We start from the raw sequence: 26,798 nt of genomic DNA, 5'->3' as shown, positions 1-26,798 counted from the left end.
TCTCTCGGCTCCTGCCAGTAAAAGGATCATTTATGGCAGATCGGTGCTCGGAAACATGGATTCATCTGAACAGCCGCGGCTTGCTGGCAAGCTTTCATCCGGTCATGTTTCTGGAAAATCCTAAACTTAAATTAGGCCTTTTATTTTTGCTCTAATCCACCACAAATAGAGTATTCCTGTTTCTGCAAAAACATGTTTTAATTGTAAATATATATCGTAAACCCAACTAGTTTTCAATAATCCAACATTTTGTTGAGTAAATCAGTTGTAGCCCTTGTGTGATCTTGTGGGGTCCAGATGACCCCACCCTCACATTGACGTGTTCTCCCTACCATGATAAAGGTGGAAAGATTTCATGTAATCTATGGACACCAGTGAAGATCACAAATCATTGAAGAAAAAAGGTTCAGAGCACTGTCTAGTGGGTCTAGATGACCCAACTCCCAACATTAACATTGGGAGTTGGGTCATCTGGACCCCACAAGATACCGAATGGGTTGGAGAAGCTGCACTTACTGAGTTTTTGTATTCTGGTCTGCAGGAAGTGTTGTTTTTGTGTATTTTCTCACAAACAAGAATGTTACTTTTTGTTTTTCAACCCCTGTTTGATTGACAAGGAGAAATGCCATATTAGATTTTTTTTCCCGCTGTAAAATGAATGAATTTTTAAAAGAAGTGTTTTGTCCCAAAAGTTGCTGTATTGACAAAAAAAAAAATGCTCGTATTTCTTTGTGTATGGAATGTAAATCAGCCATAAGCAGCTCTTCAGTGTTCATCTTCATGTGGAAACTATGTGAACGCGCCAACACTTCTCGTTTCACCAAATTGAATTCTGGTCACTTTAAGCTCAGCGGGTGATCGGTTTGCCTTCTTTTTAGACAACTTGCTGCTTTCGCCTCTACGAAGCCTTCTGTGTGTTCAGAGCTGTCCGTCTGCCCGCCCCTCATGTCTGCAGTACAACAATAAAACCAGGCTGTGGTTCAGCGTCTGCTTTGGTTGAAGCCTCTGACTGTGGGTCGAGGAATTTAAAGACCCACTTCAATCGTTTTTTGATCTATTTTCATAAATAGTCATGCCGATTTTAGCCAAAATCTAAAAACCCGTGTTGTTTTCTGGGACATAGTTTCTGCAGAGCGCCTGGCGTTCTGCAGACATTCACCTCTTGAAGTGTGGGTGCGGATCAACCCCGCCCCCCTTCCCCTCCCCCTTGTTGAGAACTCACTGTTTCCTCTCTGGCTTCTACGTCACAAATAGGATCTTTTTCTAATATGATCTGAATAAATAAATACTCAAAAATGCTATTTAATCTTAATTTTCTTAATATATGTTCTCCATCACCAGAAAAATTCTACAAAAACATCATTTTCCTCTGAGTGGGTCTTTAAAGTTTCTCTGTGTAAAAGTGTCTCCTCACCAGCAGTTTTAGTTCAGTAACGTATCTTTAAACACAATTTAATGCCTTTTTTATTTCGTTTGATTAAGAAAACTTTAATTTATCTGGTTTCTTCCTGACTTTGAACTCAAACAGGAAGTTTCCTCAAATGTTCTTCCTGTGAGCAGAAAGTCCTGGAAAACCACTGAAGCTCCCTTTTAATGTGAAAGCTTGGAAAACGTTTTTGAAAAAATTGGGAGAAAAGTTTCTCAAACTTGGACTTGAATGAGACAAAAAAATTTGGGATCTGGACACTTTGAGCAGGAATTGTGCGTTTAATTCTCTTTGTGTTGCTGAAAAAGGCAAAATTTGAATTAATTAACAAGCATTAAAGTAATAACAGTGGATTTTGAAGTATTAATCATAAGTAAAAAGTAGTTATACATAGTGAGGAAAGTATTGAGGAACTGAAAATGTCTTTTTAAAGTCTGATGTAATCAGTAAATCAACACACTGCTGATAAAAGACATAAACTAATAAACATAAATAAAAATCTTTACAGTATTTTTTGGCAACAGTGAGGCTTTTATGATTAAACAGTTTCAATTTATATGCTTTTATTTTGAAACAACTTTACAATTTGTAATATTCTTATCTGGAAATGGAACTCTGTTACTTTTTTGTTAAATTTCTTTGTTTTCTGGGTTTTTCCCTAAACGCATCATGATATGTTTGGAGCCTCCGTGCCAACTGGGTTGTGTGGGTGGAGTGAAAGGTGGGGTGCTGTGGTGGAGCGGTCCCCAAAGAAAACCTGGTCGACTCTGAGGTTGTAACATTTATTTGTGTAAAAAGAAAGTACACGTGCACATTTATTAAGCTAGGATTCACAAATACGGGGAGGCTTCATCTACCAACAGTAACAACTAAAAATAAATACAAAAACGTTTTCTTGGAACGTGACAAAGTCCTGCTTCAGTCAAGTTTTTCAGAATAAAGGTTGAACTTCTGCTTCCGTTTTCTCCTCAACGGAGTTTCAAATGAAACGAGGATGCTCTCCTCTCTGATTTAAGGACCAAAAACGTCCAGAACTTCAGGAAAAGGCCTCTCCTACGGACCTGAGAAGAACTTCCTGAACTTGGGTCTGGTTGAAAACTTCAGAGCCGTTTCTAGAATCTTGAATCTGTTGTGAGGAAGCTCTGTGATGATGATGATGGCACAAAGATGAACCAGTCCAGTTTAGTGCATTAGACAGATCTGAGCTTTTTGGGGTTTAAATGGAGACCTGCACTTAAACACTACCAGCTCTAGGAACCGCCCTCCTCCAGGAAGCAGGTGAGGGTCTGCGTGATGAAGATCTGTGTGATGATGGTCTATGTGATGAAGGTCTGCGTGATGAAGATCTGTGTGATGAAGGTCTGCGTGATGAAGATCTGTGTGATGAAGGTCTGCGTGATGAAGATCTATGTGATGAAGATCTGCGTGATGAAGATCTGTGTGATGATGGTCTGCGTGATGAAGATCTATGTGATGAATGTCTGTGTGATGAAGATCTGCTGAAGGCACCAACAACCTGACATTTTAATCTCTTTACCAGCAACAGAGATTCAGACGGAAGAAAAGCGAAATTGAAACAACAGAACGGAGCAAATCTGTTGCTTCAATCATCTGCTGAGTGAAGATGAATCCTCCAAAATAAGAGCTGATCACTAAGCACTAGAAGGTCGATGCACTTCCTGTTTCCTGTCCTCTGGACGATTGGTGAGGTCAAAAAAATGAAAACATTTTTAAGTAGGTGTGTGTGTGTGGGGGGGGTTGCTAATGATTTTTTTTCATACCTAAAGTAAAACAAAAAATTAATAAATGTATAAAAAAAATTTTTAGAATATAATAAGTTAAGAAGCTTTTACTTTGAAAGTGTGTGAGAAAAATGGAGGTGAGAAGGTTTCACGAAGCTGCTGCAGGTAACAGAAACTCCTGGAGGCAGAATAACAGAACCCCGCTTCTTTTCCGCCCGCTGATTGGTGGAACACACCTGGTCCAGGTGAGCCGCGGGGGGGCGGGGCAGAGATGAGGAAACGCGCAGGCCTGTGGGTGCCTGAAGGTCCTGGGGGGTCCTTGCAGGCGGGGACATGGAGCGGGTGGATGAAGCGTGCGAGTCCCCGCAGACACAGAGAGACGGTTGGAGGTGCATTGGGGTGCTTCTGCCTGCGTGAGCGAGCGAGCGCCGCCGCCGTTCAGTCGTCCACGCCGATGTTGCGGAACAGGTAGGACATGGACTCCCCGTTGTGAATGCGGCGGATGGCCTCTGACAGGATCATGCTGATGTCCACCGTTTTGATCTTTGGACACTGAAGCTTCTGAAGCTCATGAGGGATCGTGTTGGTCACCACCACCTGAGGGCGCCACAAGCCCGGCATTTTTGAAAAAAGGGGGCGGAGTCATCCAGCAGCGGGAAAAATGAAACGTGCGCTCACCTCGTCGATGGCCGACTCCTCGATGAAGCGCGGCGCTTCGCAGGACAGGAGCCCGTGTGTCGCCATGACAAAGATTTTGTAGGCGCCTCGCTCCTTCAGCGTCTCTGCCGCCGCCACGAAGCTGTCGACGTCATCGATGATGTCATCCTGCGGAGACAGCAGGCTGTCAGAGCGGCGCCCTCCCTCCCAGACTCGCCCGGGGGCGCTCGCACTCACCACGATGATGGCGATGCGTCCTCCCACATCCCCTACCACGGAGATGGGGGGCTTCTCTTTGGGGATCAGCACTGCGGGTCAAAACAGAAGCAGCGGTTGGTCACAGCTCAAACCCGCCGCCGCTCGACGCCAATTGAGTGGGGCGGTGCTTTACGTGGGATCTCCATGCTGGGGTGGATGGCCCCCGTGGTCTTGACGGTCGGCGGGGAGTGTCGCCCGTCCACCTGGTCGGACTCGGCATCCTGAGCTTCGCCGTGGATCACCGCGATGCCCAGACGCAACCGCTCGGCGAAGGACTGCGCCCTGCGAGCCAGCAGACGGCAGGCCGAGCGCTCGAGCAACGGCGCAGGAGGGGAGGGACGGCGGGGAGCAGAACTTACCTTTTAGCAGAAGCAGGGGACTTGGCCACGATGACGGCGTTCCTGTAATCTGGAATCTGCAGGTTCAGACAAACAGACAAAATCACTGCGAGTCTGAACAAACAACAGGAATTATGGGGGAAAAATGTCAAAGAAGTAGATCAAAGTCCACAGCAAAGCTCTGGAACGAGCAATTCAGCACTGAAGTCACATTCATACTGTCAAGCAAAGCGGCGGAGGGATCATGATGTGGGATTCAAGTCACAGAAGTTTTTTTATTTGTTTGTTTTGAGCCGTTACTCAACATGCAAATTCATTGAGCCTGGTTCTTTTGCTGCTTCTGTGTTTCTGCCTGAAGGCATGATGGGTAATCCATCTGGAACCACGGGTCAGCTGACCGCTCAATGCTCAGGGAGGAGCTTCAGCTTCCAGCATGGAGGAACTGAGAGCAAACATTAAGAATTTCCTTTCAGTTCAAAGTCCTAAAGTGTTCAAACAGCAGCTGATGAAAATCTTCTAAAAGTGGAGTCTGGTTCTGGAACGTCCTGGAGGATTTTCAAAGTAAAAGCAGCAGCTGTTTGGGAGTTGAGCTACGCTCAGCCTCTGCAGCTTCAAAGGACCACTTTCAGTTTTAAGTCTACGTAAATAAATCCAGGATCAGAAACTCTCAAGCTGCAAAGTTTTTACAACCGTTTTCGGGTTTTAACTTGGACCAATCAGGGACTCGGAAGTCTTTCATTTGTCAGAAAAAGCATAGAGCGAGATTCCCTGGATTTACGCCGCTCTTCCAACTGTAGGTGCTGGAGAAGCCCCTCCCTGCTGGTCCAGTGTGAACATCACGTGCAGGAATGATGTGAGCGTAGCTTCAGAGTGAAAGCGGGGCGGCTCGGGTCGTTGTACCTCCTCCTGGATGTACTGAAGCAGGAAGGGAGACGCTCTTAGGTTGTCCACCGGGATGTTGAAGAAACCTTGGATCTCTTTCTGATGGAGGTCCATGGTGATCAGGTGGGTGAGACCTACACACACACTCATCATCATCATCATCAGTGATGAAGACCCTCTGGTTGAGCGTCTGAACTCACCCGCTTTACACATCATGGAGGCCATCAGCTTGGAGACGATGGAGCCCCTCTTCCTCATCTTGCACTGCTTGCTGTAGGGGAAGTAGGGGAGGACGCCGGTGATGCTGCGGGCGCAGGACGTCCTGCAGGCGTACACCATGATCAGCATCTCCATGATGGTGGTGTTGACATCCCTGAGGCGGCAGGAGGAACACATCAGCAAACAGGCGGGGGTTTCAGCGCTCGTGCGGCGCCGATGCCTCTTCCTCTTACTTGGACACCGTCTGGATGACGAAGACGTCTTTTCCTCGCACCGACTCTTGGATCTGCACCCGCGTTTCTACGGAAACAATGCAGAACGTGAAAGCGGCGCCCAGAAGAAGGCCCGTCCACACACTCTCAGAACAAAGGCTGTCAGCCTCGCTCCTCCACCCGCCTCCTCACGGTGTGAAACGGAGGAGCGATCCTCCCCCAGAGGAGAAACGGAACGCTCTGCGGACGGCAGACGGGAGGACTGTTGCTGGAACATGAACCTGAGAGAGGCGTCAGTCACAGGTGCAGTGGTGACGGTGGGAGGAGCGTCAGGTGGAGACCGCCACGCTCCAGCTGAAGTACCAGCATTGTTATGGCAACAGTCAAAGTTGACGGCGCCGATGCTTTCACAGAAAACAAACTCTGGTTGCGTAACCGAGCAGCTGCTGGGTTCTGTTAGAGGAGACCCATCTGAAGTTAGTCCTGTTCAGCCTTCTGGCTGGGTTTAAACATGGTGAAAACGGGGTTTGAACATGTTCTTGTAGTATTTTTCTGAGAAATAACTAGAGAACATGAAGATTAAAAACTGCATTTGTGAGAATCTCTTGATTCCGATCTTTGGGAATCAGGAGCAGATGAAAGAATACTTTTAGACTTGTGGGCCACAAAGGCGTCTAAACCTTGACAGACGGGCCGGACCAAAGAGCTGATGACGGTTTAGGTGATCCACCTCATAAGGGAAAGTAATAGGATGAAATTTGGATTAAAACTTGCTACAATTTTAATTAAAAATTAATGTATATGTATTAAATATTTACATGTGTATATATTTGTAAACAGAAAATGTTTTGAGTTTTTATTTAAAAACCTTTGTTCTCGTTTTAGTGCTAACTGCGCAGATGGGTTGATGTCGTTCGGGGAAAACACAAAACTAAAGGAATGCTGCGTTCGTGTGGTGTTGGAATGATCGGGAAAAAAGGCCTCCGGCTTGGAAAACACGCAAATCTTCCAACACCAGGGGCCTGTTTCACAAAGGAGGTTAAGTGTAAACTCTGAGTTCATAAACCCGGAAATCAGGGAAACCCTGGGTTTTCCGTTTCAGAATCGGAGGTTTGTCAAACCAGAGAAAGCAGAGTAAGTCAAACCCGTTTCTGAAAGAGAGTTAACTTTTACTCGGAGTCCGTATCCATGGTTACTTATGCTGTGAACCTAACCTGGTCGGGAGCAGGTTTTATTCTCCAAACTCGAAGTTTTTGCCGGTCCCCTCCCCTTTTTAAAGACGAAGCACTATATTTGGCTTCAACCTTAATTGCCCACATTTCCGTCACGCGATCTAAGTGACAAGAATGGCTTGTCCTTTTTTGGAGGACCCAATAGATGAGGAGGCTGCATTAATTCGTAGAGAATTACATTTACGTCGTACGAGGATTTTGAGACCTCGACTCGATGTTTTGTCATTTCCCCATACGTTTTTGTTTGAGTGTTACCGTTTTTCGTTGCAGTCAATTACATATACAAAATGAAAACAACATTAGGTCTTGCTATGTAGATGTTTCATATGTCAAATATTGTCAACAAAGCCTACATCCATGACATGCTCACATTTGACCTGATTGAATTATGTTTTTATACTTCATTTTTAGCTGCTGCCATGTTTCTTTTAATTCCTGCAGGATTGCATCTACATGAAAATGAAATCAGGGACATTGAATTAGATTAATGTAACAATTACTTTTTGGAAACACAATTTTCTAGCACTGCTTACTTTCTTAATCCCATATAAACCTATACCACTTGATCAATACAGGGGTAGTGTTGCAGCGTGTGTGTGCTGAGCGGGGTGCAATCCACGAGAGACAAGGGGAGGGGCGATTGCAGGTGCAGATGGGGGGGGGGGGGGGGGGGGTGAGCACGGATGAGGAGGACGGAGAAGGTGTCATTCCCAGAATAACTGTTTTGGAGTCATTCTTATTCCGCTCTGGAGGTTGAGGGTTTCCAACGGGAAGTGAACCCCGAAGGAGAATTCCCTTCAGCCCTGAAGGAAATCTCCCCTGCGCTTTTGACCACGCACGGTCGGAAAGACGAGAGAAAAGAAGGAAGTCTTTGCGCAGCGAAAGGTTCAACAGTAGACAAAAGTTCACTTTTAAAAACACAATTGCATGTATTAATATTAAAATGACCAACGTTTGCAAGAGGGGAAGGTTAACAAAAAAGTCCTCTAAACATTACCGACGTTAAATGCATTTTCCCCCAGATTGGTTCTGTACACTATGCAGCATTTCATGCATTTACACCAGGAATAACACTTCAAAAGTACACCTAAATATCACCATTTTTTATTTCACACCTTACGCTATTTAAAAAGTTATTACAGTCAATATTTATAACAATGATTTAAATGCAAACTTAGGCATTAACTTGAGCAGCTATGTTTTCCCACGCTAACTGTCTCTGTTTTGCAGATGCAGCGGTGTTGCTTTTCTTCTGGAATATGTTCTCATATTCACTGCAACTCTGCAGCAGCACGTCAAGTTCAGCTGGCGAAAAATACGCAGACCTCTTTGTTTTCACGGTTGCCATGGTGACTCGTGATATCTGCGCTCCATTGATAATGGCTTCTTTTAGTCACGGTGCTCACGCTCACCTCCGAATCAGTCCACTCAGAGTTGATTGATCTAACGCGGATCAGCTGCTCTGAAACTGAAAACTCAGAGTTGTCAATCTCTCGATTGACCAACTCAGAGTTCAGGTTTGACCTCAGAGTTGGTTGAACCTCCTTTGTGAAACAGGCCCCAGGTGAATGCCGAGTAACCTTCTGCCCCCACACAAACGTCAGTGTGTTAGTTAGACACCTAAAAAACGTACGACCTGTCACTCACAGCGGTTTTGCTGCGTGGTTTCACCGAGCATTCGTCGACATTTCGTCTGAACCACCTGTGTCCACCTGTACAGGTGGACACAGGTGGTTGTGACCACGTGAACCGTTGTTGACAATTGAGACAAACTGCTGCACAAAAAGCGTCGAGCAGCTGACTAAATGAGAAAAAGGATGTAAAGAGGCTTTTGTTTGTGTTTACAGCTTCCAGATCCAACATTTCTGTGCAAACATGTCTCTCACCTCTGTTGGCTTCCTGGTACACCTGCACTTTTCCAAGCTCCACCCCCAGCCGCCTGAGGAGGAGGAAATGATTTGAAGCTCATCAAAGGGAGGTGAAGGAGCGCCTTACATGGTGGACAACACAACACCGAGTCGACTCCTGAACTCACTCTGCGATCCGCTTCCCCAGCTCCCGGCTGGACGCGTGCGAGTTGGCGGTGAAGATGACCAGGCCCCCCTTGGTGTGGTTCATGTCTCCGGGGTCTCGGCCGGCGCTCTGGCCGCACTCGGGCAGTGGATCCCTGGGCACCCAGGCGGCGCTGACACCTTCCTGCAACACAGCGGAGGCGTCAGCTCCTCCGGAGGAGGCGAGGAAGGAGCGCGCCGGACGTCCACAAGTTTGTACCGATATATATCCCTTATGCTATCTTATGGGGTCCAGATGACCCCACCCTTACATGTTATCCCTACCATGACAAAGGCGGATAAAGGTGGAGAGGATTTCACAAGACAGGTATCGGCTTGTTTACGTTGGGTCATCTAGACCCACTATACAGGGCTCAGAACCTTTTTTCTTCAATGGATAACACATCAATGTAAGGGTGGGGTCATCTGGACCCCATAGGATAGCACAAGGGTTACCCAGACTCTGACACAACCAGCAGAAACTGAAAAAAGGTCGATTCAGAAAGACAGAAACGAGAGAAAATGAAACGATTTATGCTGCAGAATTCTTCCCACTTCCTCTTTTCTGAAGACTCGTACCGGAATTCTCTCCATGTGATGCTATTGTCTCCTTTAAAAAAATAAAAGCCAGCAGCTGTTTTTGTTGTTGTTTGGTTTCATTTTGACGTTCATTCAACCAGGAAGTTTCTTTTTCTGTCACTTTTCCCTGGAGTCTTTCAATTATCACTATAAATCTACAAAACGGTGTCATTTTCTAAAACACAGTTTCTGCAGAGCACCAGGAGTTCATTAGAAAGTTGTGGGCGGGACAACAGGCAACCCCGCCCCCCTTCCCATCACTGACAGCTCTCTTCTTGAGTGAAGCTTGTGGCCCGCCCAGCGTACTTTCTACATAAAAACTGCATTTATTTGTCTGATCCTGAGTCACGACAACTTCAGAAAAGATGAACTCATTTTGATCATCAGAAACACGCTACAAGCACAGGTTTAAGAACAAAATTCTTTAAAATGTTGTGGATTGCTTCGATTTTTTTCCTGTAATAGAAAAAAAACACTTTTACATTTCAGATTTAACTTCTTGTTTTATCTGATTTTCAGAATAAAAGCCTGTTTGCTTCAATAAAAACATCATTTTCCTCTGAGTGGGTCTTTAACATGTGATCAGATTTCTGGCAAAAGCCAAAAAAAGGCTTTTATCCAAAACTCTCAGCGTGGATGGAAGCTCCAAAGTAATCTTGAAGGAACGTGTTCTCCTACATCGTGAGTGTGTTCCTGTCACAGTGTTTTAGAACCACACAGACGCTCCTCTGCTAGCATGAACCAGGCTTTCCCAAATGGAATCAATGATCTCAAAGTCAAAGATCCAAATATTTGTGTTTTTCCAAACCTGCATCAGCAGAGAGCCGCAGGAGGAGAGCACGGCTTCTCCGTGTTCACGAAGGTCACGCCTTCACCGTGTGAGGAGCGGGTGACATTATTCTGAGAACAGAGCAGCGTTCTCCATCCCGGGTCGGGATCAGATTTTAGAGATATGGGTGCTAAGGGAAACCTGAAAATAGGAATTTAGTCCCAAGAACTGATTCTGACTGCGAACGAACATAAAAGAAACGATTTTAACTTCCATTTAAATCTAAATGAAATGTTTTGATTCGTTATTTCAGCCGCTGCAGAATAGAAACACGTGAATAAATGTTGACTTTGGGGGGAAGAACAGCATCAAAATGTTCAGGCTTTTATTGCATCGGTGCTTACGTCAGTCCGCAGACTGACCTTCTGGAAACTCTTCATTACCTTTCTACCTGTTTATAGGCACACCTGGATTACGTTCACCTGAACTTCTTGACATAAAATGTAAAGCTGAGGCCAAACATCAGACAGAAAGTCACACAGGCCACCTCTGCAGGTCTTCAAGCTGAGACCAACATGTTTCGGTTTATTAAAAGTATTAACGGACATTTCCATTAGTCATTATCGTTTTAGCCTAAAATGGACTTAAGCAAGAACAAAACTGTCTCCAAAACTAGTAGGCAGCTGAAAAAATGCAAAGAAACTGTGATTTTAATTTCAAACATACAACAGTGCACTGACATTTCAAAACATACTTCAGTTTTTTAGTATCTGGAAGAACAAAATGAGAAGAAATGACCTTAAATGCCGTGTTTGGTCTTTGATTGGACTTTAAATGATTCGTTTTGGTAAAAAGTTATTTGAATTTGTCAGTTAAACTTGTTTTTGAGCGAATCTGACTCCAGTTTAAGTCCCATTTCCTGATGTAATTACGATCGGACTTCATCCAACCACAACGCCAGAAGATTTGGGTTTTCTCTTCTTTCAAATACATTTGAATTATTTATTATAATCATTAATATTTGTATTATTACTATTTTTCTCTTTTTCCTCATCTATTATAGTTGGTGTTTGCTTGATTTTCTTTTTTAGGGGCAGCCTTCAATAATGTAAAAAAGCCTATTTGTGTTGCTGTTATACTACTGATGTTGTAGCTGTTATCATCTTTAAGTTTGTCTCATATGATTTGTAATTATAAACATCTTTAAAATAATAATATAAAAAAGATATGAAGTATTCTTCTATGAACGCAGCTTTAGTGTGTAGATTTGTTTCTAACATACCTAAAAAGGCAACTTTTGATTATAAACTAAAGGAATAAACTCTAAATGTTTCCTTTTTGCATGAAGTGTGTCATTGCACACAAATAAATGCAATACAGCTTTGAATTCATTCATTGGTATTAAAATGTAGGAGATGCAGCCAGAAGACAGAAAAATGTGCCTTTTTCACAGCTTTCACTGTGAGAAAAATCAAGAATCAAACTGAAATGATTGCATTTTTAGCAACAATGTTGTTTAATATGTTATTTATAACCTGAAAACTGCGAGGACACCCGGGACTCCTAACTACCAAACACAAGGACGTTAGCTTCGTGTTGCTAAGCTAGCTTAATTCTCGATTGTCGTTTACTTTGGATTTTAATTATAAACTCTGAGATATACGTAATGTTAGGGTATATAGTAATAATTATTAGATAAAGTAAAGGCGAGCTGGTTTGTTTGTTCCAGTAAATTGAAATGTGTAAACTACAATCAATAGAGCAGCAGCTAGCCAGCGGCTAACACCGCGGTACTAACGCGTTTTCTCGCTGAACAGGAGAACCCTGCCGGGAAATCACGCGCGTCTCTCAACTGCGTTGCGTCAAAACGCTTCGAAATTTCGAGGATCAAACAAACCAAGCACAGCTCCTCACCAGCTTGTGCGTTAAGTCCAGCTGTAACCTGCAAACAACTGTTTTGAGCTAAGAAATCTCGGACTGTTGTCAACCTGCTCCCTTCACTCACTCTACGACTGTCGGACTCCGCGTCATCAGCCTTTGCAACGGCCTTAGCCAATCAGAAACCAGAACGCTGAGAAGGGCGAGGCAAGAAGCTGCATTCAAGTACCAGGGAGAAAATTGTTAACAAATCCCCACCGTCACTACTGTCATGTTTCTATCATGAAAGTTGGCGTTTATTTTGTACTACGTCACACTATTGTAGAATCTTATTTTTAAAATGATAATAGAGTTTAAATATGTAACACAATATATGCTATAACTCTTTAATTTTTCAGTGACATAGTTGTAAACGAGCAGATATGAAGTTTCGATCAGTTTTTTAGTGTGTATATACTGTTTTCTGCCACGTGGGGGCAGTGTTACTGTAAACTCTCCACACAAACCTGTAACATCTTACTCCTAATGTTAAAAATGACATAGAAGTTCAAGATTTATATAAAAATAAACAATGCCGAATAAAATTGTGTTGCTACTTGTAAAAAATATTCATATGTCTCATTATTTGCTGATATTGTGGGTAAATTTCTATTTCAATGCCATGATGTTGCAGTTTCAAGATGGATGAACTTCTTCACCCTTCCTCATGTCGTATTCACATCAAACATAAACTATATCCCACAGTTCTTAAATAAAATTAGAAAAATACAAATCTAATATAAAATAGACAAATTAAATCTATCTATAATGTCTTTGCTTTGCTATCTATAATGTCTTTGCTTTGCTTTAATGTTACTGCTGCTTCATTCTTTAGACAAACATAAAAAACTACAGCAGCAGCAGGACGGACAAGCTGGTGCAGAAAAGTGCTCTTCATATGTACATTTACTCCCTAAGCATTGTATTAACACAGGTCCAAGCTACACAAAGAGCAACATTTGCATTCTATAGATACATGAATAATCTCCCGGTAGCACACGGGCCAACCTTTAGTGTTCTTACATAACTCGTGGATGTGTGGAGGAGGCCTGGAGCAGCGATGAAGCTCCGCTCTCTGCCCACACACACACAATGGAGAGGAGAGTGGAGTCAAAAAATCTGGAGGAGGACGGACAGAGACAAATAACATGTTGCTGGCAAAAGTCGGAAGAGTCTTTCCAGTTCTGGACGTGCTCCTGAATATGGATGGATAGTCAGGAGAAAATATCAAATTCCTGATTTTTTTTTTCTGCTTATATTTTGGCAGAAGATGATAGATTCTTCCCAACTTCCAGGTGTTTTTGGCTGCAGCAGCAGATTAACTGAACTCAGCTGAACAGAACTGCTGGATCCGTTCCTGCTGTTGGACCCTCAGCTGAACAACAACAGTCTCAGCTCCAACCGACTGCCATTGATGAAAAAGACGCTTTGATGATAGTTTGAGCAGAAATACAATCAATAATCAGAGGTTTGTGTCTTTCACCTATTTGGTCTGCATTGTGAATGCAGCTAATGCCCCCCCATTTAAAAAACAAAACAAAAACAATATACATCTTTAGTTTCGTTGTTGCATTACAAACTTGAAGGAATCGCTGCAGCAGCTTATAGGTTTTTGGTATTCTTGCTTGAATTTCATGTAATGATCCATTAATTAAGCATGAAACACAAAAATCACTGAACCATCAACATATTTTAAATGTAAAAGATTAAAATAGTCGTCCCGGTTGTGGTGGGGACTGTGGCTGAGGCGGCTCCTGATATGAACAGATTTCCAAATACTGTTTCCTCACAGCAGAGACAAGCCTTGTGCTTCTGTTAGAATTCACTTATTCATTGTGTGTGGGGTCATGGGTTGTGTGTGCCAGTGGAGGGAGGGGGGTTATGGTAAAGGACGGGCTGTGTTTTCCTCGTTTTATGTCAATCTGTCTCTGTTTTTAACTGTAAAGCTCTTTTTTGTAAATAAAGTTTGATTGATCGCCTAATGTCTCTTTAACAAACCGTGTTTATTTAAACTAGACTGAAACAGAATGACACCAAATTTACCAAATTACACCATATTTAGTTATTATTTAAGTGACTCAGTCAATTTAAAAAAAACAGACACAGTTCAATAAAACTTTAAAGTTTGTTCATCTTTTGATCTTTTCTTAAACTGTTTTGGTCTTTTAATTATGATTATGCAATTTTCAGCCAAAATAACAAAACAAAAAAACCTTTTGCCATTTTCTAGGACATAGTTGCTGCAGAGCGGCAGGAGTTCATTAGAAATTTACCTTTGAATTGTTGGCAGGAATCTTGGTGGAGCAATCCTGCCCCCCTTCTCCTCCACGTTGCTGCAAACTGTCTGTTTACACTCTCTCCAGCTAGCTTACAGCCCCTCACATCCCCAACCTTAGCAACAGCGGTGCAACAAAAATGGCGAGCAGTATTGGCGGCCTCCAGCCGTAGAGTTCTGATCCAGATTCCGGCTCAGACGGGGACAAAAAGGGCGTTCCTGGATCTATTTGTCTATAAGTGGAGGCATCAGAACGGAGCAGAGCAGGGAGCCTGTGGCCCCGCCCCTCGGTCACAAATCGGATCTTTTTTCATCTGCTCCTTTTTCACAATAATTTGATTAAAGAAATACTCAGAAATGCATTTTTAAACTCCTTTTTTACATCCTCCATCGTCCGAAAAAAGCCATAAGAACCTGTTAAAAACGTCAAAAACACATCAGATTAGGGTTTAAGTTCTCTGTAATCAAGCCAAACATTTAGTTTACTTGTAGTTTCATTTTCCGCTGTCACAATATTTTTCTAGATTCTTTTTCTAGATAAACTCTGGAATTATTTTGTATTGAAAAACATGAAACACCCAAAGGATCCACCTGCTGCTGTCCCGCATTTTAGACAGTTTGAGGATTTCACCTTTAACGGGTTTCTTCTCCTGAAATCCAGAGTTCTGGACGTGGATGTGCTCCCGGTGTGATCTAGAGCCAACAGCAGTCATTTACTTCTGCACACAGAGCAGTTCATGGGCGCCCAAACAGGCCCACATCATGATTCTGCCTCTCTCGTGCCTGACAGCTGAAATTAGATTATGTTTTGTTGGTTGAGTGAGAACATGATGTCACTAATCAAAGGTTTCTCCGCGATGAAACTCGATAAAAAGCAGATCGTAGTGAATAGAAAGGGTTCTGACTGAGGTTCGGTTCGGAGGCTGATGGGTGTGTCGTCATGATCCGGATCCATCTGCGCACAGCAGCCGCACAAACAGACAGAGGAGGAGGCGGGAGAGCCGTTCTGTTGGGGTCCGCCCCCAACTTGGAACACATGAGCCGTTTAGTGGTTGGAGAGCTGGGCCAGCTGTAGAGCGCGCGAGCGCGTGCCCCCTCCCGCGCGGTCCCTCCCCCCTCCCCCCCCCCCACGCGGACAGAAACCGTCACCGAATAGAGAGCCGGGGCGCACGCGGAGCGATGGTTGCTGCAGCGCCGCTGGGCCGAGTTTAGGACGCACGGCGCCGAGAGAGGCCAGCCTGGCGCGCGCACGATCCTCGCAGCGCTGACGCGCAGCGCGTGGAGCTCGTCTCTGGCCGCACCGCGTCCTCTTCGGCGCGGATCGGGGCTGAGCGGTGCGCTGCTGTGCGTTTGGAGCTTCGAACCTCCGGTCCCGACTGCCGACGTGACACCGGACCTTTCATCTCCATCAACCTCACGAGCCTCCAGACGCGCCCGGGATTCTGAATCCAGCCACGCTGCACCCATAGGCGGGGTGGCGGCTGGTGGTGGTGGTGGTGGAGGAGGAGGGGGGGGACCAGAGAGCATCCCTCCATTCCAGCGGCTCTGCCTCCTCGCTGCATCACATGCCACAGCGGGTGGAGGTCTTCCTCTCAGCCAGACAGCCAGGAGGCGGTGGAGGCAGGCGGCTCGCGGCCGCAGACGCGCCCTGCACGCGAAGAGGCTGCGCAGAGGCGCCGCCGCGTCGGAGGATGCTGCGGGAGTGAAGCTGCTCAGAGCGGAAGATGGGGAAGGACCAGGAACTGCTGCAGGCGGTGAAGACCGAGGACCTGCTCACCGTGCAGAAGCTGCTGCAGAGGCCTGGGAAAGCAAGTAAGAGCTACAGACACAGCTGGAGGTTTGCTGCCGCGAGGCCTCACGAGCGTGTGTGTGTGTGTGTGTGTGTGTGGGGGGGGGGGTCTCTGGAGAAGATTAGCAGCAGGATTGGAGACCGATAGTCCATCTCCAGACCCCAAGTGAGGCCACTGCAGCACAGGGAGGAGGATGTGAGCCTGCTGAAGATGATACTCCTTTGACTGTTGGCTCAGTCATTCTATTCTATTCTATTCTATTCTATTCTATTCTATTCTATTCTATTCTATTCTATTCTATTCTACTCTACTCTACTCTACTCTACTCTATTCTATTCTATTCTAGTCAGTCATGTTGGGTTCTGCTTGGTTCTGCTGGGTGTGCAGACCCTCTCCCCTCGTTGGTGCTGCTCTGCAGCCTCCAGTCTGTTCCTCACTCAGCCCACTCTAGTGTGTGGGCAGCACAGACACCGGCCTGCCTGAGCGCTCATGAGCAAATCAAAGCATCTTGTCCCATTTTTACAGTTTTGCTTCTCTGGACTGAAATGAGAGGGGGTCCGCTCGTCCGCCACCAGAGTTTATATTCCGTCCAGGTTCTGACTGGATCGTTGGTTCTGGAGCCTTCAGCTAAAACCCAGCAGTTTGTCGCCTCACTGTGAGAATAAAAGTGGCTTCCTGTAGTTGGGTTCAGATTTAACAGCAGGCAGGGCCTTCAGGAGGGACGTTCTTTAAGGTCATCCCAAGGTCAGGACGCCATGGTCAGAGGACCTTCAAAGAAAATCAGAGACTTTCATCTACCAGAACCAGTTCAACGTTCCTTTTTATGAGCTGATCAGAGCTGAATGAGGCTTGGTTTAAAGTGACTGAGTGAACTTTAGTGGAGACCAAGCTGAGAGCTGGAGTCGGTTTGGGTCCACGTCTTCAGGTTGGGCTTTGTGGTTCCTCGTGTCACAAACTAAACCTGCTTTTCAGATGTCAGGCCGGTTTGGTGATGCCGCTGCGGTCCTGAAGGCCTTCAGTTCTGTCCCCCTTTTGTGTCTCACAGGTACCTCAATGTTTCTACAACTAAATTTGTGTTTTTGCACACAAATTCAAAGTTTTTGCTCATAAAATGTGTATTTACTGTATTGGGGTTGTTGTGTATTTCTAATCACATTTAGCTCAACAATAATTTTGATTTGACTCAAAACAACCTTTCAAAAAGAGCTAATGAGGCTTCTGCTGGGTTGGGTTCGTGAGTCAAAGCATGAATAAGTGTCAGAAACTGAAACAGGCTCCGGGAAACAGAGGAAGCAGGAACAATCCTGGAAGAAAGAAAAGAAAAACCTTCCAGCTGTTTCTGGCAAAACTGAAAGGAAGTCCCTGAAAGAGTGAAAGCACAGGACATTGCGTAGCCTCCAAAAAGCGCCAGTGCGTCACAGTGGACATTATGTACAGGAGGACATCACAAAAACCCCTTCAGGCGACGGTAAAGTGCACTCCAGCTCAGAAAAACCAGAATCATCAAGTCGGCAGCAGCTGCAGGATGCAGCCGAACGCTGGATTTCCCTCACAGCTTCATGATTTAACATCAAATTCCTAATGCTTTCAATCAGAAAGGGGAAAAACAGAAAACAAATCAGAAAGCTACTAATCCAGATCATTTACTCATCATTTACAAAGTTTCTATTTCCATAGACGTTGCTTAGGGATCAACTGCCTTCACTTTTTGCTGATTTTTTTCCCCTTCATTTTCAAGCAACGTTTAAGGTTTCTCGTTGATGCTTTGAGGCGATCTAAGAATTAAGAATTTAACAATTTGCAAATTTTTCAGCAAGATCAAAAATAGCCAACTACAACCTTAAAAAGGTCTGATTTACACCTTCATGTCCAGCTCCTATCATCTTTGGATTTATTTTCAAAGCGTTCCAAGTCGTCTTTTAATTCTGACGATGCTGTTTTTAGCTAAGCAGAACGGCATGATTTCATCAGTAATTCACTCTGAGTCAACCCCGCCTCCATTTCCCATGATCCGCTAGCTTACAGCCCCTCAAACCCCAAACATAACATTACCGTTGCAACAAAAACGGTGACATAATATTGGAGCTGTCCAGCCCTTACATTCTTTTTGACGTGTTTTCCGCATCACAAACAGCATTTCTTTCGTTCGGCCCCTCATTCCCAACAATTTAAACATAAAAATACGCAGAAATGCAGTTTTATCCTTAATTTTCTTGATCCATCCTCAGAAAAATATCACCAGAACATGTTAGAAACGCAATTTTCATCGGAGTGGGTCTTTAAGAAGAACTTTTTTAATTTACTAGTCACTAAAACTCAACAAAAGTAAAACTTTTGTTAATAAAACTTTGATTTCTAACCCTTAAAAATAACTAAAAATCCTTTTCACTCAATAAAATACAATCAATTGCTTTAAAATAAAGGAATTGAGTGTTTCATGTTTCATTTTCTATGTAAAAATTGATTTGACTCTATCAGTCAGTTTTTTACAACCAATTCAAGCGACTGGTTAGAAAGTTTCCTTGTTTCTTTCACCACAGAGAGTAATTCCTGCTTTTGCAGCAGAATCAGGGATCCTAATGTGACTTCAGGAGGTGCTAATTCATCATCTCACTCAGCTGCAAACCTCCCCGAAGCTGCTGGTTCTCACTGCATCAAGCAAACAGGAAGACATCTTTGGAAAACCTTATCCCAGAGTCAAATGTTGACGGGCAGTCCCTCCAGCTCACTTCCCTCCACAGGAACGTTCATTCGTGTCCTCAGAAGACATTTGGACTCCCAAGATCCCCTGATGTTTCCTTCCTGTTTGCTCCTCCACAAACATCTGGTGGAAGTGTTTCCACACAACAGAAAAAGGAGATTTTTCATCTTGAAACTTTTCAGAATTAAAAACATTCATGTACGATACCTCCGCAAACCTAAATGCATGGTTTGAGGAAAAGATTTGCTGCTTCTTAGAAATGAATGTCTGGTTTGGAGGATGTAAAAACACTGAAGCACCGTTCACACCAGAAACGCACGTTCAAGCGACCATGTTCTGATAAAAAAGTCTGTGTAAAGTCTGTGGGCTTCCCTCGCATTGACATGTAGCTACGCACATTTATTAGACCCTTTCTTAGCCTCTAGGTACAAAACATGTGGCCGCAGAGCGCAAGTTGAAGTTAAATCAGGTGGAACTTGGACCAATCAGGGAATCTGATTTTGTAGTGACATACGGATGGCATCCCTATAAAGTCACAGACCATTTTTAAATTGATCATAAAGGAGAAATCAATAACTGTGGTTTGTGGCCGACAGGAATCAAACGACAGCAAGTCTTTCATGTATCAGAATAGAGCTGTGAAAGTCAAAGCCTGGAGCGAGATTCACCAGATTTGCACCGCTTTGACGTTTTGCACCAAGCCTCTTCCAACTGTAGGTGGATGAGCTTGCATCAGGTGGCGACAGTCCAGAGTGACCACCAGCGTGCTGACCGTGCATTCCAGAATAGAGCATTCTTGGCTGCAGCTCTCAGCGGCGTCACTTCTGATTGGTTCTGATTGCCATCGCACACGTCTGCAGACACTTGAACGCATCGTCCAGGTTTTTCCTGCTTCATTTTGAAGCTGCTCGCTTCCCTCAGAGCCCAACTGCGACTAACATGCGTTTGAGTTGAGGGTGCACTGAGTCTCTGAGGGTTTAGGTATGGACTGTACATGAGAACAGGACTGAGAGACTCCAAGCAGGAAGTACCAACCAAAATCCCAAAGACGTCTACAGAAGTCTATAGAAGAAAAAAGGGCAACGCAATTGACTCTATTGGGTTGGAGCCAGCAGTGAAGCATTTTCCAGTTCTCATAGACAGTCAGTGGTTTTAAGTCAAGAAAGTTGAGAGGAGAGAAGACGCCAACAGACACAGGAAGTGGGTAATGACAGAGTGAGACCCAAAGAGCCAGACAAACAGCAGGGAAGACCACGAAGGTATCACAGGCCTGTTTGTCATCCGGCGTGTGACGCTGGCAGCCTGAAGGCAGCTGTGTGTGTGTGTCCATGTGTAAAGGTAAGTTCCAGGCATGCGTGTTAGCCTCGCAGAAACACGCACATCTGGTCACTCTGCTGTCGAGGCCAGCGGGTCTCTGCGGGTGTTTGTGGAAGGACCAGACCTCGGCTTTGACCTCCAGCGTGTTTGTTCACGGCTGTTTAAGTGCTGCTTGGAGGCGGCGGCTGAGCTGTGAGGTTGAACTTCCACCAAGGGATTTTTTTTTTTAACACACAATGTCTGCTCGCCGCCGTCCGGCACAGATGCTCCTATCGCTGTCCGCCTCAGTCGGCCTGCTGCGCAGCTCAGAGGGTGATGCTAACCCCCCCCAGTCTTCGAGTTCTCACTCCCCTCGATCTCTTCTCTCCTCACCCAACTTTTTTCAAGTCGGCATGCGAGGCCGACTGTGGGAGGAGAGCAGAGGACCGCGTTCACGCCACGGGAGCAGCCTGTCTGCTGCTGCAGTCACGGGAAAGAGAAGGTCAGAGGTCATCGATACCATACTCTGTTAAATAGACGCGCAGATAACCATGGAAGGAGGAATCAGTCCGAACAAGCGGGTCCAACCTTTCGGAAAGAATCCCATCCCTTTCATCTGATCGTCTTTAGGAGTTGACGTCTTTGGAGGCAGAAGTTTCAGCCTCGGGAACATCAGGACTAACACGCTGTTTCCATCAGGAAGATAAAGAGGAGTCTTTATTTTTTCCGGTTTGCCTTTACAGAACCTTTTGGAAAGCAGCTACGACGGCTAAACAACCTGGAGCCAGGAATCTTATCTATACTGAAAAACTCCTTCATTTTCTGACTATATCATGGTTGCTATCAGGCCTTCTCCGTTTGTGGTCCTTCAGATTTACATTCAGACGTTTATCTGCTGAAAAAAAAAAGAAATCTTCTTGAAGCAATCTTCTTTGGACCAAACATCTCAGCCGTCAGACTTGCTGCATGTACCAGAACCTTCAGCGTGGATAGTCCAGAGTGTGGGAACCAGCAGAAGGTTCTCCAGAGTCCAGCTGGTTTACACGACACAAACGTACGTTGGCACTAAGCCACGCAGAGACCTGAGCACCAGCAGAGCAGCAACAAAGTCTGTTCTGAGAAAAAGGAGTCCAGACTTCTGGTCGTAGTCAGGACTTGAGCACCAGCGTTCCGGATCCACTGCAGCTTTACCGAGTCCTCCTGGGGGTCTAACCTGCTGCACGAACGAGGCTCTTTCAGTTCTGCTTTAGACCGCAAACCTCTGATTCAGGTTTTAGATGCTAAAGTGAATATATTTTAGTTTTAACGTGACTGTTAAAGTTCTAGTTGGAATCAGATGTTGCAGTCATGACGGCCTCGGTCGCTCTGATGGATCAGTCTGTGATGAGGCCTAAAAACTGAAAATCCTCAAAGCATCACGTTGATCAGAAGGGAGAGTTTGTTCAGAAGCTTTTTAGGAAACAACTTTTTAACGATTTCAGAAGAAAACTGACAGTTGTTGAGTGCATCAAGACGGCTCTCCTTCCAGAGGCTTGTTGGCAGCAGTTTTCAAGGCTTTTGGAAATGTTCCAGACTGCTGTGACCGTGTGACCACACGGAGGAGTTCAGGGCCAAACGCCTCTTTCTAACCACACCAAAGCTGAACAGAGCAAAGGTGTCCAGAAAACTCCAACACCGCCAATGTTTGGTTCCAACAAACCGTCCATCACGTCAGAAAAAGACTCCTCCGTCTGCACACAGAAGAGAGAAACGCAGCTTTTTCCAACAGGGAATGCGTGGAAATGATGCCAAGAAAAAGACGTCTAACCGGGAGACTCAGACTCTTCTGGAAATCAGAAACAGAACTGTCAACACTGTTCCATGAGCCAATTTGCACATCAGGAATAACTTCTTTCAAGCACGGTGGTGGAGGGCTGATCATGTGGGCTATTTTTTTGGCAGCTATTGATCTGTCGCAATCACTTGTCCATGCAGGAGAGTTTAGATCTTAATCTTTATTCAAGTATTAATTAATTCAAGAAGAATGAAATGAACTGAATCATTAAATTTTGCTAACGCTTCCAATTTTTTATTTTTACTCATACGTCTATCATTTTGACTTATTTAAAACTTTATATTTATCTGAACTTGACAACTTTATTTCCTTGATTTTATTGGGTGCATGAAAGTTTAAAATAGGATTCAGAAAATAATCTTGACTGCATAAAATGGAGAAATTTGAGATTGGCCAAAAGTCCGGATTAAACTGGTGGTAAAACAAAGTCGATCAGTAACAATAGTTCTGATTCTTTTCTCATACAAATATCTCTAAAAGAGTCACAAATGTAGTAAATTATATTTTTTTTGGAAAGTAATCTGATAATGAATTTTATAATTAGGGAAAATTTGATTTACTTTATTTTTAATTTTTCCCACATCGTTACTGAATATATACTTTTGTTTATTTTTAGATTCAAACTCCATTTAACTATTAAAGCAATCGTTCTGTTTGTTAAAGATGAATAAGAAAAGCAGCATGTACGCATAAAAGTTGCTTTTTTTAATATAAACATCGACTCATTTGATAATTTATCATTTCGTTTTTTTCTTCTGGGCTTTTTTCAGCCACATTTAATATTGAGTTTGATATAATTTCGTTTTTTTATTTGTTCTGTTTTGGATAAAGCACAGTGAAGGACATCATGTAAAAGTTTTATAACACACTCTGGAAGATGATGCATCTTCTTCATTTCTAGTTCTAGAATGTGACTGAATCCGTTTAACCAGCGTCTTTGCTGAAGGCTATCTGTCCATCAACCAAACAGAAAGACCCCCAAAAAATGAGAAAAGGGGTTAAAAAAGGTCGTTCAGATGTTTATTGATCTGCAGCTTTTCTGGAATTTGACGCTTCAAAAGGAGAACATTTACAGGGAGAGACCGGCTCCTGGGAATTTCCTCCCAAACTCCATCATCTGCTCAAGCTCCACGATTGAATTACAGAACAGACGGTGGATGGATAGCTTTGCGTTGAGGAAAACTGGGAATGCAGTCCCAGAAAAGGAAGAACAAGGAAGCGGGATCTGGATGGAGGATGGGAGCGAGTGATGAGTGTGTGGGACAGACGGAGAAGGGGATAGGAGGATGAAACGGAGGTGTAGCTGTCCTTTTCCCTTCACTTCCTCTGATTGCAGGTCTCCGTCTCGCGCGCGTTTACTCCTGCGCCAACGGCCGCACTAAAAATAACATCCGTGTCGTTTTGTGGGTCAGTGGCGAGTTCAAGGAGAGGCAGGGAGGATGGAGGGAGGTGGAGGAGAAGGAGGGAGATGGAAGGGAAGTCCTGGGAGGTAAAAGAGGGATGAAAAGAACAGGAAAGGAAACATGGAAAAGGCAGCAGAGAGGTGGAGAAATGGGGAGTAAAAGGAGAAGGAGAAGAGCAGGAAGTGGAACAAAGGTGTGAAAGCGAGTGTTGGAGTGAGAAAACAGGTGATAATGAGGAGGGAAGCTAAAAATACAGGTGTTTCATGTTTTATCACATGCAGGAAAGGCTCTGTTCATAGGATCAGCAGTGGGTGGGGGCGGTGCTGTTGGTGGTGGGGCTTCCTGCAGCACTGATGCGAAAGACCACCCACAAACGGAGGTGAAGGGTGGCGCCGATCTGAAGACCAGCAACTGATGTGGCTTATCCTCCACGTCCCGCCCCCTTCCCCATCAGGTGACTGGCACAGAGCGGCTCGGACCCCTGGAACTGGAACTCACGCCGTCGGGGCTATCCTCCTCATTGGGGGGGGGCTTCAGTGTTTCATGAAGAGCAAAAAATGTTGTCATTTCTGGCTTGAAAAAAGCTCTCAGAGCGCCGATCCATGTGGACACTCTTACTCCTTGATGGCAAGGGGGGCGTGAAAGGAAAAAACACGGCAGATCGGACAGTTTCTAAGCTCCATCGAGGTCATCTTGGCTGCTGGCTGGTCACTGTTCCACGCCAGACGCTCACCTTTCTGAACAAGCTCAAAGCATTATGGGAAACAACAGCACCAGACAAGAATAGTCATTGTTTATCGTTGGACCATAATTCTCACTGCAGGTCTTAATGCATGATTCTGATTGGTTAGTTCAAATCCTTTTTTTTTCACACTTTTCATTTGAATCAGACCTTTATCGGATTCACGTTGGAGTCTTGACGTGACACGTGTGCGGTGTAACAGCGCCGCAGACTGATGCACGTGCTCACTGTCCAACACGGAGACCACCAGAGATTCTCTCCCACTGCCACGGTGGCGCAGTGATTAGCGGTTTGGCCCTGGTTCAAATCCCGGCCGGCTGGGTTGTTTGCGTGTAGCGTGTCAGTTTTCTCCCACATGCTTCATAAGTTGTTTGATGGACCAGAGAAAACCGTCTGCAGGTTAGACACGAATCTGACCTACAATCGCTCGGTCAGGTTGGATTTCACGTCACTTTGTCCTGCAGAGTGAAGGCGGATGTTCAGTTAAAGACTCTTCATTCATCCACCTGCTGATGCGGTGGGTCAGAGTTCAGCTTTGCCTCCTTCAGAAGGTTCCTCCTGGGAAACCCACAGGTTGAGGTGCAGATTGTCTCTTCCTGGTTCTCCATCTGTCCATTTGTGAACGTTGTCGTTTGCAAAAGGGCAAACATGCTTGAAGAAGGTGCACAGCCCCCTGGCAGAGCAACCCGGCAGTCTTCTGCCTCCTGACAGGTGAAAACTGAAAAACAGCTGGACTTTTTTGGAGAAAAACCCTCCCCTGACGTGACTGTCCTTTGGCGGCACGCCTCCAGAGGTCATCGCAGGGGCGGGGCATGTGCAGCATGTCGGACAGAGCGGCGCAACATGTTTGTTTAAATATTACTGACAATAATTGAGCCAAATGTTCAGCCGACTTATATTCCTGCTGCGCGGAGAAGTGCAGGAGATCTTTTGATCTGGTTTCAGGAGCAAACATCAAAACAATCACAGCTAAATAAGATCAACATTTAAAATTATAAACCGAAGACTTTCATGTCCATTGTTTGATTTTAGAATTTGAGTTACAACACAAAAAGTGTTGTAACTCAACACTTGTTCAACAAAAATAGGAGTTCGTTCTCTGTAAAATTACAAAAAATGTCATTTAGAATTCAACTGGGAATCAAATCTTTGACTGTACGATGCGTTCACTGACACTCTGGGATTGTCATTGCCCAGCAGACGTGGGTGACCCACAAATCAGCTGTTTCTAGACCCAAATCACAGATGATTCAGTCAGGAGTGTTTGAGCTCCACGGCTGTCCATCAGAACCGGTTTTTCCTGTCGACCCAAAGCGAACGCTAGCGATCGAGAGGCGTGCGGGAGCAGAGCCCACTCTGAATAATCCACAAGCTCTGCATGTCATCTGCAAAGCTGCAACATGCAACAGACCGGCACATGTGTGTTGTTGCTATGGAAACAGAGATTGTAAATCAAACGTAAGGTGGGTGATGTCCTCCTGCCACCAGCAGCAGCAGTGGTCTCATATTTGAAAACAAATTGTGTTTTTTCCCCCCCAAATAAATACAACTAAAAGAAGATCAGGAGATGATTGTTTGTTGCCTTTTTCTGGGGTTCACCTGAGCCCACCGAAAGCCTCCAGTGCCATGACCTCCATTAAAAAACAGCTGCACATTCATGTTTGTTCAGGCACCGACGGCAGGAAACCAGGCCTCTTAAAACCCTGACGCGGGTTCAGGACAAGGTCCCAGTGTGCTCTGCTGCAGAATCTGTCAGAATGTTCCAGACGCTCACAGTGAATCCACTTAGCGTGGATTCTGAATGAACACTGGCACCGGGGCAGGGACACAGTTTGGGTGCCGGCTCTGCCTGTGGGAGGAATGAGGCGGCGCCGACACACCCGCAGGACTCTGGGAAAGTTCTGCCAAATGGACTCCGGCGTCGTCCGTGTGGGGAGAGCCGGCTGTGGCGGAGAAGAGCCCGAAGCTGAAAACTGTACAGCAGTGAAACACAAAGTGCTGAAGAAATCCCAAAACACTGATTTCATCCAGAACTTTAAAATAGCTCCACACATGTGACGCTAAAATCCCACTCCCATCATCCTTTGATCTGTTTGCAAAGCGTTCCCAGTGGCTTTTTTACTAGGATTTTTGGACAAAATCAAAAAACCTGTCGCTTTCTAGGACATAGTTTCTGCAGAACATCATCAGAAATTCCCTTCTGAATTCCCCATCCAGTTCCAAATTCAGTTCCATTAAAATTTCTTTATATTTGTCATCTATCATCAAGACCATGTTAAAAAACAGCAAAAACCCCATTTTGCATCTGAGTAGGCCTTCTAGTGGTTGCCTGGTAACCAGGACCGTTTTTGATGAACACATCTCTCATTTGAACAATAAAACTACATAACACACAAAAAACAAAACTAAAGACAAAACATTATTTAAAAAATGAGAATTTGCTTATCAAATGCATCTAAGAACATTTTATTTCGA

At 44.7% G+C, this 26,798-nt stretch overlaps 2 protein-coding genes across 8 annotated transcripts in view; one reads left to right on the top strand and one right to left on the bottom strand.

Annotated features, from left to right (window-relative positions):
* Positions 1-2,192: 2,192 nt before the first annotated feature.
* LOC101168959 (phosphoribosyl pyrophosphate synthase-associated protein 2) lies at positions 2,193-12,410 on the bottom strand. Its single transcript, XM_004071852.3, has 11 exons — positions 12,280-12,410; positions 9,002-9,162; positions 8,853-8,905; positions 5,756-5,822; positions 5,504-5,676; positions 5,322-5,437; positions 4,443-4,498; positions 4,217-4,365; positions 4,063-4,133; positions 3,847-3,993; positions 2,193-3,765 (listed from the first exon to the last, which is right to left on the bottom strand). Exons 2-11 carry the CDS (start codon positions 9,082-9,084, stop codon positions 3,607-3,609), a joined length of 1,074 nt encoding a protein of 357 aa, XP_004071900.1. The 5' UTR covers positions 9,085-9,162; positions 12,280-12,410; the 3' UTR covers positions 2,193-3,606.
* Positions 12,411-15,678: 3,268 nt separating this feature from the next.
* Positions 15,679-26,798, top strand: part of caskin1 (CASK interacting protein 1) — a 117,492-nt gene continuing 106,372 nt past the window's right edge. For 5 of the 7 annotated variants that reach the window (XM_023957770.1, XM_023957769.1, XM_023957767.1 and 2 more), the window contains exon 1: positions 16,282-16,369. In XM_023957770.1, the coding sequence (XP_023813538.1) occupies positions 16,282-16,369 (88 nt within the window). Of the gene's footprint in view, positions 16,370-26,798 lie in introns of all 7 variants that reach the window. The other 2 variants (XM_023957765.1, XM_023957764.1) reach the window with 1 other exon arrangement.

Source organism: Oryzias latipes, chromosome 8 (assembly GCF_002234675.1).
Source record: "Oryzias latipes chromosome 8, ASM223467v1".
NCBI lineage: Eukaryota > Metazoa > Chordata > Actinopteri > Beloniformes > Adrianichthyidae > Oryzias > Oryzias latipes.
Note: the sequence above shows the minus strand (reverse complement) of the source record. Positions and strands in the feature narration are given on the sequence as shown.

Excerpts from the sequence above, each read along its gene's own strand:
- LOC101168959 (XM_004071852.3), bottom strand. The coding sequence starts at position 9,084 with ATGAACCACACCAAGGGGGGCCTGGTCATCTTCACCGCCAACTCGCAC. Across the intron at positions 8,906-9,001 it reads CTGGGGAAGCGGATCGCAGA|GCGGCTGGGGGTGGAGCTTG; the intron begins GTGAGTTCAGGA and ends CCTCCTCCTCAG. Across the intron at positions 4,499-5,321 it reads TTCAGTACATCCAGGAGGAG|ATTCCAGATTACAGGAACGC; the intron begins GTACAACGACCC and ends CTGAACCTGCAG.